This window comes from Pithys albifrons, chromosome 8 (genome assembly GCF_047495875.1).
Source record: "Pithys albifrons albifrons isolate INPA30051 chromosome 8, PitAlb_v1, whole genome shotgun sequence".
In the NCBI taxonomy this organism is placed as follows: Eukaryota; Metazoa; Chordata; class Aves; order Passeriformes; family Thamnophilidae; genus Pithys; species Pithys albifrons.
Genome location: NC_092465.1, coordinates 23,616,059 through 23,630,103, shown reverse-complemented (window position 1 = coordinate 23,630,103; position 14,045 = coordinate 23,616,059). Strand labels below are relative to the sequence as shown.

The 14,045-nt window shown below is 41.5% G+C and overlaps 1 protein-coding gene across 2 annotated transcripts in view; it reads right to left on the bottom strand.

Annotated features, from left to right (window-relative positions):
- Positions 1-10,508, bottom strand: part of AGPS (alkylglycerone phosphate synthase) — a 48,393-nt gene extending 37,885 nt beyond the window's left edge. Inside the window, exon 1 of one of the 2 annotated variants that reach the window (XM_071561881.1) lies at positions 10,080-10,508. In XM_071561881.1, coding sequence (XP_071417982.1) covers positions 10,080-10,273 — 194 coding nt within the window. In that variant the 5' untranslated portion in view covers positions 10,274-10,508. The remainder of the gene's footprint in view (positions 1-10,079) is intronic. The other variant, XM_071561880.1, reaches the window with a different exon arrangement.
- Between the last annotated feature and the right edge of the window lie 3,537 nt (positions 10,509-14,045).

Genomic DNA, 14,045 nt, shown 5'->3' with positions numbered 1-14,045 from the left:
ACCTCCCTCCCTTGCTCTTTGACTGTATAATATAACAGTAAGGTAGTCAGGGGTGACCATTTCAAAAAGATCTTGTGATTCAGAGAAAGTTCTGCCTCAAGTCACTTCCAGCTCCAGCATTACACACAAGATAACTGTGTGATGATTGATCACCAAAGGCCTTCATTATAAAGGTAATATTAATACAGGCTGCTGACATAGTGCCAGTGTTGTAATTAAACAGACTTGGCTTAAACAAAATCCATTTTCTTCAAACCACCTTTATGTAAGGTTTCAATTAACCAAATGGGAAAAAGCCATGGTCACGTATTCCAATTGTTTGAATCACACATTTCAACAAGCCTTTGACAAAAAAAGGCAAACTTTATCAGTTAGTGAGTACTGAAACAGCTCTATACAGTTTTGTGAAACAACCAGTCTATGTTGTTCTTCTATTCAGAGGAATTGAGTCTGAAACTTCAGCCAAAATTAAACTGTTTAAGCAGACAGCTGACCAGATACAGAAGCCCCTCTGGCTGCCTCCTCTCTCAAAAGACTTGATTTCTACACATGTAGAGTTGACTCAGGAAAGGGCAAGGATCCACTCATCCCATTGCATGGGAATGCCTTGTGCTATAGTGCTGACGTGAGAGATTATCAAAAAGGATTCCTAAAGCATGTTATATACACTTAGCTATTTTTACACTTATTTCTATACATGTATATTTATAAATATTATATATATTTATACAAAGTCCCACGAGGATACTAAGTCATGCACAGTGGAGCTGTTCCCAGCTGAGAACAAGCTGACACACATTGGCCAACTCAGCTCGAGCTGATTTTTTTAAACTAAATGTTCCACTCAAATGCCTATCCCTGCAGTACTCTTCAAGGTAAGATTTCTCCCTCTGCTGACTAAATGTAGTATTTCTATATACCTGATCTCTGTAGTTTGTTGAATCCTGTAAAGTCAAAACAGACTTGATATTAACGAACAAAATTTGAGGAAGGCTCAAACAGCTTTCCCTCTAATTCAGACAGGGAAGTTCTCGGCCAGGCCCTAAATAAACTGGTAACATGAGACAAAATGATAATGCTCAAGTTTGGAACTATCATTAGTCCTGATTTTGGCACAAATACTTCCCACAAAATGATGGGGAGGCACTATTAATTAAGGGACCAAAGAGACCCAGATATGAGGTCCTTCTGCTAAGCTGACTGCATTCCCAGTTCTTTGCCTTTCCTGAAGGCCTAACTTCCTAGGTTGGTGTTAAACTACCCTGTGCTTTTATCAGGCTTTAAAATACAGAATAGGCTTTAAAATACAGGTTTAGGTGTTTTAACTCCTAAGAATTTATTTTCAGGTTGAACTATTCCTGAATAAAATTGGTACACAAAGGTTTACTCTGCCAGACAGCACAGCTTCAGTGCGATGACAATAATTAAAATCTAAAATCTAAAATAACAGTTTGCATGTTTGTACAGGAATAGCTGACTCTAAAACGTCTTGGCTACCTCACAATACACAGTCAGGAGATTTCACAGGACCTCACACAATGGACAGTATTATACCTTGTGACAGGTAAAACCCAGAACAAAAACCTTAAGCGTGCAATTTTTATATATAACAAAACTATACTGAGCAAGTCTGAGGTTTCTGCCTGGAAACAGGAAGGGCCATTTTTGGAATGAGTCGTCTTACATTTATTCCTTCTTTTGTTCCACCAGACCAGAGTACATCAGCTTAAGAACTGTGGTTTGATTTACTTACTGCAGTTTCTAGCAGTTTGTGCCTACACACTAAGAACAAGTCAGAGAAAATACTGCATAGGTCTGCCTAAAACACAGAAGCCTAAAAAGGCCAGACTTCAAAAAAAAGTGCTGATCAGTCAGCTCTAATTTGTAGCTGACACACTGTGGGAAGGCCAAGCTGTTCAGATCTTCTTGCATGGCATTTGAAAGGTATGCCCTTCACAGGCAAGAGCTGGGGAACCTCAAGACTCAAGAGAATTACCTTCAGCACAGATGAAAGCAGAGACACCCAGAGGGGATCTGCAAGCCTTCACAACTACTGAGGCAATATTAGTGTCATACTCATGTAATGCAAACTTTTTGGAAGTGTTACACACTAATTGACACATTACTCAGAAGAGGTGCAAGCAGCTCTGCAGGAGGACGCCAGGGCTCTGTGCTGCTCTGCCCTGGGTCTGTCACCACCCCAGCCCCTTCAAGCAATGCACACCTGCTCCGCATTTCTTTGTCTTTCCACCTCACAAGTGGAAATCAAAACTGTAATTTCGCAACATAGTAAAAAACAGAAGACAAGCAAGGCAAAAAAGCCTTTTAAGTGTTTTAACAGCATTTCTCCCTTGGCATTTTCACACTGGCCTTTTACAGCATTATTTATACAGTCACAATTCCTTAGAACACACTTTCCACACCCCAGCTCCAGTGCAGCACTCCCACTGCCCTCTAATGCCCTGGTGCAGCAATCTGAGCTGCCTGCCAGATTAGCATCCTGTACCATGTTTACCTTGGCTCTCAAGAATGATCCAAGCTGCAACTGTAGACTTCTACATTTCCCAAAGTTTTCATTATCAGTATCTCATTATTAAACTCATACTCCAGATGAATATAAAGGGCAAAAAGAACTGCTTAGCATCTGCAGACTCACAGAATCATAGAATCAATTGGGTTGGAAAAGACCTCTGAGATCAAGTCCAACCCTTGGTCCAACTCCAGTCCCTTGACCAGATCATGGCACTCAGTGCCACGTCCAATCTCAGTTTAAAAACCTCCAGGGAAGGTGAATCCACCACCTCTCTGGGCAGGCCATTCCAATGCCTGATTACTCTCTCTGTAAAGAATTAAGCACACATTAAAAGCTTCCTCCATGTACAAGTACTCAATGCATCCAATGCAGTCTCTGAGACCAGACGACTTCAACACATGGTGATCTGCAACTAATACATACCACAATTATACTTAAACCCTTACAAATTATGTGTCCTCTAACACATGAATATTTTCTACCATCTGAAACATCTTGCTGTAACAGTTTCTACTGTTCAAAAATTCCAGAATTTGAGTGCTAAGTGTTAAAATAACACCTGAAAAAAACCCAAACCTGAATACCCTATGCACTATAATATCTGAATTCCCTGAACAGTATCTGAATACATCAAAAAATGCTAGAAAATTTCATGTTCCAGCCTAGAAAAAGAAAGATGCTCAGTTTGGCCTAGTCAAGTGAAATGCTCATGCTCCATGTTGTATGCATAGCAAGATATAATTTACACACACTTCTCATTTTCTTCCAAGCCTGCTTTCCAAGAATACCTATCACAAAGACTCTCATCAACATTTGATATTACTTTTGCTTTAAACTAAATGTTACTCAGTACTGTACTCAAATTGTCTTAAAGACATCACCTTTCCTATTCAACATATTGGCTTCAACAAAATATCACTAATTCTCTCATTTTTCATAGAAACATGGAATAATTCAGACACAAATAGTAGAAAATGACCAGTTCTTTCCATAGTGAATTTGTGTCTTTTAAGTTAGAAGGCAAGAAATATATGAATTGGTATAAATCAAATTTTGCTTAACTTTTTAAATGTGTCTATCTTTATATATATACACATATGAAATTATATTGCCTGAAGGAGAAAAACTGAAAGAAAACAAGTTACCATAGAGACACTGACAACAGGAGCTAAACTAGTCACTGTGTTAATGTGAATTTAAATATTTCACTTTCACTACAATGCCCAACACTGAACTAGTAGTTTGACTCAGTTCAATAAGGATTTTTACAGTTGAGGGGCAGGGCGGTGGCCCCTGGCTCATCAGTTCAAGCTGGTGCTCTTGAAGCATCCAGTCACTCATCTAGGCAGGCAGAAGCCTTTGGACCTTCACTATTGCAACAAAACTGTACCTGCCAGCACTGTTCAAATTTCACATTTTAGTGACTGGCACAATGACTGGATGAAAAAGTTCTTGCCCCTGGAAACTGAAGGACAAGCACAGGGTGTCCCACAGGTATCCAAAGCTTCTTCAGAGAAGGAAGATGAAAATGCATTCAACCCTGCTGGATAAATGCAGCTCAGGTGGAGCAAAGCCAAGATGCTCACATCAGTTTCCCCACGATAACCCCTGACACTTTCAATTCAATCATCAGAGGATGCTCAGCATAAAAATCACATACATATCAAATACTCACAGGCACTTCTGTTGGATCATGCAAGAACCAGCAGATTCTTGGAAGTCAGTTTAAAGTGGCAGTTTTAAGGGCTACCACATGGACTTAAGCACCAGTGGTTTGCCTAATGCAACAAAGTGTTGCAGGTTGTTGCAAAACTCAGTGCCTGGGTGCAATCATATCAGGACAGTAATATCGTGATAAGGTGTTACAGCATGACACTACCTACAGAGCAACTCCTCAAAGCCCAACCCAGCTGGACTTTGAGTTACCAACTCAGCCCACCAGCTGGAAATTCAGAGCCCTATCCACAGGTAGCACCAGATCACTCTCTTAGGCTTATACAGTCACACTTCTCAACCAAGTAAGCAACACTACAGAGTGTTTCTGAAGCCAATAGTAAATTAGTATCAGGTGCTTGGAATAAAGGAGAAAGCAGTCCTAGGAACCCCTTCAAGACCTGCTCTGTGAAAGCATCATTTATCTGGAGAAGAATGCTGGGCTGTCAATCTTACACTCTTTCTCTCTTGGAGGATCATCCCCTGAAGAAAATCTAATACAAGCATTTTCAAGTCTGAAGTCAAATAACATCTGTTTTACAATCTCAGACACATTCAGGTTCTGTAGCTCACACTTTCAGCTAAGCCTCTGTAGCTGCACATATGCTCATTCAGGTTGCTACTCTGCTGGGTATCTGATATGACAACACAAAACTTCATTGATATTTACAGTTTAAATCTACACTAAGCAGCAAACACAGGCAACAAAATTTCAGGCATAAGACTTCAAGGGCTTAGGCACCCAAAAGCAGGGTGCTTTTTAAAAAATTTCTGACAAAAAAAGTATTCACTTTCCTTATACATATTCCTACCCTTTCACTACTTTCATTACTCTTCATTCACCACATGGTAATAAACAAAGCCCCAAGGAATAAGGAAATAAGGAGAAAAACCAAAATATTATAACCATGTTTCTCAGTACACAGCCAAATGATGATTCTTATGCAACAAAATACTAGAAGTTCTCTCTATTCCACCTACTACTTCAGCTGACACCAGCTTGATTTTTATCTTTGAAGAAACTGCTCTACTACAAAAATGCGTACACATGGCTACTTCCAGACAATAAGTGAGTAAGATGTTTCAAACACTAGAGACCAGTCCTTTGGAAAGTATTTCCTGAAAGCTTGCAGAACTAGGAAATCCACTTTGCTATCTTAAACTACTTAATGAAGGAATCTGCCATTTATCTGTGAAAGCAAAATATGTTCAGCTCCTGGACAACGCTGTTTTACCTATGCCATAGCAAATATATAACTGCTGAAGAAAACTTTTTCACCTTCACCATCAACACTGAAGACCTGCACACAACAGCCCACTTTTGGATATAACAACACTACAAAGGCAGAGGCACGATGCTTGTCCATCTCATCCTGCCTACAGTTGATTTTAATACTCCCCATTATTTGTTTTCTACAAAGGAATACACTAACAATTCAGGAAAGTATAGTTGGCCGCAACCTCTTCCACTACTGATCTCCTTACTTTAATTCAGCTCAAAGTAGCTTCCAGTCCAAGTAATTACCCCAGTCTATTGCATTAACAGATTATTCTAATTCTATTCAGTTTAAATAAACACATCAAGTTAAACAGACAAATATACACATTCATTTTCTTGTATATAACATTTCAGATCTCAGTAGATAACAAGAAGCTGATCTACAAAAATCTTCCAGGTTTCACCATAAACTGCTACTTGCTTTCATATAGGAATCCATTTTGAACTTTACATATTAAAATACTTTACACTTTTATATATATTTTTCCTAATAAAATTTAACTAATGAATATAGTCATTTTGGCTTACTTGGTATCAAATGGTCTTACCATAAATATTGTATTACTTAATTTTTTACAGATTTCTTACATTTCATCTGCCTGACTTGCAGTTACTTGGAGCCAGATGTAGACAGGAATTGCTGTTGCACATGAAGTCACATTTGCCATCAGATTATGACACTTTTTTATCACAGTAATGCTTCCATATGAGAATCTTCTTTATCTGTTTCTCTACTTCAATTATTACCCTCAACTAACAATTAACTACTTAGATGCAATCACAGAACCTCTTGTGAACTGTCACACCTTTTGCAACAGGCTCTTTTGATTTCTCACTCTTCTGATTTCTCAACACTCTCTAGTGGCACCAGCCCTTTCCTTCTTTGCCCTAAGTTGCCACCACCTTAAGCTCTGAACTCAGCTATACCAGGATACAGCTTAGCATCAAGGGCTGCTTAAACACTGTTGTCTAAAGAGTTAAATATTTATAGTAAAGATTGGTCTGAGTTTTGGGATTCAGTGATGAAGCTTCTTTCATGTTACTTGTAAAATTCAAGCAGTACCAATTCCTTAGGAATTAATTCATATTGCTGCTTAATAAAGTCATAATCATTAGCTAGCAGCAACTACAGCAAGAATTGCAGGAGTCTCTGTGGAAGGTATGGCAACATTAACACATTACTCTGAACAACCTGGCTGTGAACTCGACACACAGCACTCAGCTGGCTACTCCTCAGTTTACCCTGGATAACAGTATGCCCGTAACAATTAAAAGATATTCACAAGCCTCTCTTCATCCCACAGGCAAGCAGCTTCTGCACAAGACATAGGTCATTAGGAGATCTGTCCTGCTTTCTTTCGCTCCAGGACAGATAAAAATTTAAAGCCTACAAGCTAATGAGTCAACATTTCAACTAAATCAATTATCTCTTTTAACAATAACCAAATTATTTAAAGTTTGACTTCAGTAAATTATAATACAAGCTATTTTGACAAGATCAACTTCAGTGCACGCTCCACTTCTGAGCACTCTTACCTTCTAGCACACCTAACAGGGATTCTGGTTCAGTTGAGTTCTAGGGAGTTGTAGCACCTGTTTTCAAAGCAATACAAGTTTCTCACTCAAGTCTCACCAGCAAAGTGAGCTTACTAAGAACCAGTCAACAAAAGTCAACAGCATAACATGAAAGTTCAAGAAAACTAATTTCAAGGAAGAGTTATTTTCAGCTCAATTTTTTCTAAAGTTTTCAGCATTCCTATCATCATGTAAAGCCTTCCACACACGTTGTGTAGCTATGATCCCCATCTTTCACTGCAACACTCAATTAAAATATTAAATTCAAACCAGGGATGCCACTAATAAGTAACGTCTCTCTAGTAGAAAGTAGAAAGTGTATTACAATCTTCAAATACTCCCATTTGCAAATGCATTGTTCAGAGGCATTTTTATTTGGAAACTGGAATGATTAGATGAGACCCGCTGACTTCCAGTCAATTCCACATACTCTTCTTCCTTCCTTGCTGGTCACAAATAATGTGTTGATAAGATCCTTAATGGTTTGGTCTTTGAACTACCAAAAAGAAAGTCGCGTTTCTACAGTCACTGTCTAGTGACTATTAGAAGAGCAGCCAGCAAAAAATTTCTGTGATCACAGACCTAAAGTACTACAAAGGGTTTTTTTCATCAAATTAAAATGCCAACTTTGCAGAAGACATGCAATGTGAGGAAAGTGCACCTAAATCTGCTACAAAAGTGTCTGTAGGTTTGCCACTATTTCGAACATTACAGGAAAGATGCAACAGGTGTAATGAACAAAAATTTTGTTTAACGTACTTTCAGCTGTAGCTTTGCTAGGAAAACTTTAAGTAATAGTTCAAGAGTCAGAAGAGCTGAATCAGCTTGCAGAAGACTGCACGAAAACAGCATCTGGGTTTGGATAGTCCTAATATTGCTGATAAAAGCCACGCACTACCTGTAGGTCAGTTATTTTTACTAGATTTTTCAATCAGCCTTCTAGGTCTCACAAGTGAAAACAACTCCAGATTAGCTGGTAGTTACTAGGACAGGGCTCGTGTGTTCATCACTTACTGCCTCCAAATCAGTGTAGCCAACAGACTTGTCTTTCTCCCCCATCACTCCCAAACCTGGATATTACATTCAAACACAAACCTGACTAAGATCCTCATATCCTAGCCATATTTAAGAATTTTCACATGCAACATCTCAGATGTTCAGACAGAACCTTAAGACAGAGGTAAAGCCCCCTTTTAGTTTTTCTTGTTTCTATACATACAAAAAGACTGGGCTCTAAATACAAGACAGATGTATCTATGGTGCAGATCAAGCTTTCCAGCATGTCCCTTACACCTCCACAGCAAAGCATCCAGCAGTTGTACCAGTTTGATCATGAGTTCCTTGAAACAACATAAGTTCTATTCTGAGTCTAAATCAAGTTATTTAGAGTAAAACCTGTAATCCATTATGAACCTATAGAAAATCTTAATAGGGGAGAGCAATTTCGACCTCTTGTAGAGGTACAGGCATTAAGTTCCCTAACTGTGTTTCCATGGAGAAAGAATGTATCCTTCATGTCACCTGCATATTCACAAAAAAGCTTGTTTCTCCTGCTCTTCATGGATGCAATAACTGGCTGTAAAAATTACACAGTCACTCCTTTAAAATAAATGCCTGGAAACTAGCTAAACTGGTATTTTCTCAGAAACAGTGATTTCTTCCTAAATTCAAACCAAAGAAAAACTCAATATGAAAGGCAACAACTTTGGAATGACCCATTTGTCCCAGTGACCAGCACTATTTGACGCACCTCCTGCAAGAGTATTGAATTCCTCTCAGTGAACACTGAAAGCTTTCAAAGCTGTTCACATTTGACTACATGTGAATGACATCCCAGTTCTCCCAGAGCAAGCAAGTCCAGCTTGTGGCACCACACCACAAATGGCCTGTTAGAATAATTCAAGCTGTTCCTTGCTCTTTTATTGAAAAAGTTGAGAGCAAAGCATGGCCTGACAGCAGTTTCCTCAAAGGAGGAACAACTCTCCTAATCAGCTGCTTGCCCAATCTGCCTCTGGACAGCCCCTGTGCACTAACATATTAGTCCCTCACTGGAGAGCAGCAGGTTATGTACAGTCTGAATCTTGGAATGCTCTTATAAGATAGTAAGCCTACATATACATAGACAATCCACATCTGAGAAGTGGGAAAAAAAAAGAAAAAAACCCTCACAAAATTAATAAAAGTCCAACCCAGCAGAAAGGCGGCCTCACAATAAGACGTTACATGAAACTGTATATTGGTATTATAATCGTAGCATTTTAAAAAAATCTAGTAAAATAATAAATCTAAGAGCCAGTGAAACAGAGAACTAGAATGAAATCTAGAACAAACTAGAGAACTTGACTATTTGTCTTCTCTTGGTTTCACGTGACCTGAGAATCCTTACTGCTACATACAGTAAAAACAAGAACAAGTAGTCCATAAGTTTAAAATTATTCATTTCTAAGAAACTTAGTTAGAGCCTAATGTACGAGCACGCTTTGACAGCACTCACATCAGCTGAAGGCTTCACATGACTGTGAACAGGGAGGGGCTGGGAGCCCGTACACAGACCTTGCTCTTCACACGTGCTGCGTTCCTCATTAGAACAGCCTCAAAGTATTTCATGGAAACAAAACTTCTCCATCACACCTCCAGTAATTATGCTAACCATGAACGACTTTACATTTTAAAACAAACCCACTTACTACAGACACAGGCAAGAGGCTCAAGACCACCCTCCTTCTGGTTCCTGCAGTCCCTACAGCGGGAGCCGCTCCAGCGCTTCCCCCGCGAGCGGGACCGGCCTGGTCCTGGTCCTGGTCCTGGTCCTGGTTCTGGTCCGGGTCCTACCCCGGCCCGTCCGCGCCCCCTCATCCCGCACGGCCTCTCCGTCCCCGACGGGACTGAGACCCCCGTCCGCGGCAGGGCCGCCCCGACCCCGCCCCGCACCCACCGCCGAGGGCTCCGGGAGCCCGCGGGGTCCCCGCCCGCACCCACCGCTTCTTGGGGATGGAGCCGGAGGCCGGCCCGGCGGAGCCGTCCTGCGCCTTGCAGGGGCTCGGGGAGAGCGCTCCCCGCCCCGGGGCCCGCGGGGAGCCCCGCAGGTGCCCGGAGATGATGCGCAGCCGCCGCCGGGCGGAGGACGGGGAGCCGCCGCCGCCTCCCGCTGCCTGCCCGGCCGCGGCCGCCATCGCTTCCGTGTTCGGCGCGACCGCCGCCGGGTGAGAGGGCGCGCGGGCGGAAGGCGCCGCCCGGCACCACCCGCGAGGGGCCCGCGGGCACCGCCCGGGCCGGGCACGGCTCGGCACGGCAGGACGGGGCAGAGCAGAGGCACGGCTCGGCACGGCACGGCCTGGCAGGGCACGGCACAGCCCGGGCACGGTACGGCACGGCCACCCGGCCCCGAGGCCGTTCCGCTGTGCTTTATTCCTTCCTCCTTTTCCTCTCCCCCGGCGGCAGCGCAGGACGCGCCGGTTGCCAGAGGTTCCTGCCCCGCCAGGGCAGGGCTCGCGTGAGGAAACCGCGGGGATAGGAGAGCGTGTGTTAGAGGTTTCTTACGGCTGTGCTGCAATTACAACCCCGCTAGATTGCTGAGCACACTAGGGAGAACACAAAGGTGTCCTTTAGAAACGAGGATTGCCTAAATTAATGATGAAATGCTAATTAATGGCAATAACATAGGTGGCTTACTTAAGAATTAGGTCGGTGAGGTGGCAGCTAATCCTGCAGGAGTCACAGATTTTATCATTGCTGTTGACAGGGACACAGGGCCCGGGGAGTGCAGGGCTGCTGAGCCAAGTGCCTCTGCCTGCAGAATCTGGCTGCTCCTCCCACCCCACACAGTCCTGGAAGGGATGCTCCAGGCTCCCGAAGAGCTGCTTCCCCCCAGGAAACCCCCACCAGGAAATGAATGCTGACTGACTTGGGATATACCCCCTTCTGCATCTGGGATAGCCATCACTGGGTCAATCCTGTCAAAAACTGCCAATCCTGACTGTATTTGGGCCCTGTGGGAATATCTGGGATTCAGTTTGCAACATCACTTAGAAGAGGGAAAAGAATTGGTATTTAAGGGGAGATACAGATTTGATGGCAACCTCAGGTGCTGTCTCTTATTAGTAATTTGCCTTCATGCTCTGGAGTGCTTTGGATTTCCACTCAAGAAAAGATGTGGGAACTGGAAAAAATTTAAAGGGAAATTATATGAGGATTTTTTCCATCGAGAAATGAAAATAGGCTGAACAACCAAGTCCCTTAAAAAAGACTGAGGAAGATAGGTTACCAGTCTATAACCACATAAAAGCCTGATAGAAAGTGAAAGGAAGCAAGCACTGCCCTTCGTGTCCCAGATAGGTTGGTGAGAAGTAACGAGCTCAAACTGCAAGATACAACTGCAGTATTAGGATTAGACTGCTTTCCAATGGAAGTGCAAATGAAAAACTCTTGTAGTCTGCATAAATAGAGAGCAAATTCACCTTCACTAGACAGCGTCAAGAACAGGCAACATACATCTATCAGAACTCAGAACTTTATAAGGAGATGCACTAGATGACCTCAGATTAATTCCAACGTTTTCTCTGTGATATGAAGTACATCCCACTGGTGAAGTCTACTCAGCTGTCACACAGGACCTACTTTCATGATCAGCTTTTGCAGCTGACTGGCACTAACCAACTTTTTGAAAGTCTTTAGTGAAATGCTAGTATGTATGTGGTGACTGATACTTTCATAATGACATTTTGTCTATTGATTTATTTGTTCATTCCTTCCTCATATGTCTGTTATGTATATGAAATAAAATCATATGAAAATTCATAAGCTCTTTCCCTTTTTTGAGCCTCTTTTAGGGACCTGTTCCTCCCATGAAACTTCAATATGATACCTTCCATTAGCTAAGTAGCTAGCAGGAAGTTCTCCAGGGAGCACTATGTAGTGCACAAGCAGTGAGACTTTGGTTCAATTCCCTACCTTACATGCAGTATCAGTGCTTCTTTGAGTCACAGCTCCCCATACATAAACCAAGGATAACAGTTATCTCCCTAGAGAGGCTGGTCTGAAAATACACTAAGGACTGTGGGACAATGTACAACCAATGCCTGTAAGGCTTACTGATGAAAAGCAATACATACAAGCCAGCTAGGTGTTATTACTATTTGTTTTGCTTTTATTCTCACTATTGTTAATTGATTTTATGCCCTTTGTGTTCTTTTACTAGAAAATAGTCTGTAATTTCCTGGGGCAGTGATTGCACCAGTTGCAATGTGATCTCAGCCTTAGGTTAGGTTTCTGGTATCACTGGAACATAAACAGCTGTTCTAGCAGTTTGATAGTTTGGTTATGGAGTTAAATTTTCCCCCCTGTGAATAATTTGTATACAACTTTCTGGATTAACTCATGCATACCCACATTTGGCTGTCTGCTGCTGTGGAGGCGGTCTGCAGGGAACAAACTTGGGTCTCAACTGAGTTTCCATTCCCGTTGTTTACTGAATTTCTGAATATAGCTGAGGGTACTTTAAGTCACAGTTTTCTAAAACTTTCCACATTGCTGAATGCTGGCAAAGAAAGACTAAATCCACTGTAGTGGGCTTCAGATTTTCCTAGAATGTTTCTTTGTGTCACAGTCACTTGTAAGGAACAATAAGGAGCCCCTTACTCATTTATTTGATCCTAATCAGAGGTTCCCAGTAAAAAACTGAATTCAACTAATATCTAATAAGCAACAGTTGTCACTACCTCACAAGTTACTATTCAGAAAAGCTCCCAATTTTTAAGTATGTGCATGGATGGAGATTGAACTCAGAATGGTAGAGACATAGTGGTATGGTTTGGAAATCACAGAGAGTCCTTGTCTTATGCAAAGCAAAGGTATAGCTAAGTGACAGCTTGTTTTTGTAAGTAAGGTTGCTGAGTTCCTACCAGTGCACTGCATGCAATCCCAGGCTCCCCTGGAAGGATGGCAATCTTCATAAAAAGCAGCAGTAACATAGTGTGCTGTCAGATTGTGAGGTCACTGTTTTCACTCTCCTGAAGTGAACTGCTGGCATATTTTCAAAAATCATGACTCATTTAATCATATGAAGTCTATCTGATAAGTAAGAGTGCTGAGAAGAAAACTTAGGAAACACAATTTAAAAAATAATATGGTTGTGACACCAAAGAGAACTGATGCCAGTAAAAATATCAGGAGATCTACAATGTGGTAGCTGGAAGTATTCTAGTCATTGTTGAGCCAAAGCAGCAGGTTTCATCATTCCATGACCTGTCCTTTCCACACACCCAAGTGCACCTGCAAGCATGAGTGAGATGCCAGATCAGCGTGACAGTTGTCATATCATCAAAGACCTGCATTTCCAGTATTCTTAACACAGGCATATTTAAGAAACATAGTTTTAAAGACTCTTTACAGTGTAATACAAAATAAAGTGGCCAAAGTACTTTAAATTTTCAGAGAGGTCTTCATAACAAGGTGTCTTCTCAGAGCTCTGTTAGGCAGTGGCCACATGGGAGACCACAGAAGGAACTTGCTGCTCAAGACAAACACTGGAAAAATAATTTTGAAACTTTTCAAAGACGTTTTATTGAAACATGAGAAAGTTCCCAGCCCTGGTGGAAGCTGGCAGGAATTGTGGTGCTGTAGTACACACCTGTGCTTTTGTTTTACTGACTAAATAGCAGAAAAAAAGTGGGATTTTTTTTTGTTTTGTTTTGTTTATTTTTCACTTTAAAGTAGCATGGCTTTGAGTAAAAACTCTTGATTCACCTCACTGCTTCTGAGGGCAGCAAAAGAACCTTATCATAATACTAGAGATTGAGAAAATGAACATAAAGAATCCTTTACTTGAAAAGTAGAAACTATTTTTTCACTGAGTTGCAAGGTTTAAACAGGAGGAAACACCTCCTGGAATAAGGGATGTTTCAGATGTTCTTACTTTATCCAGTTCAACTACTATTCAGATGTGAT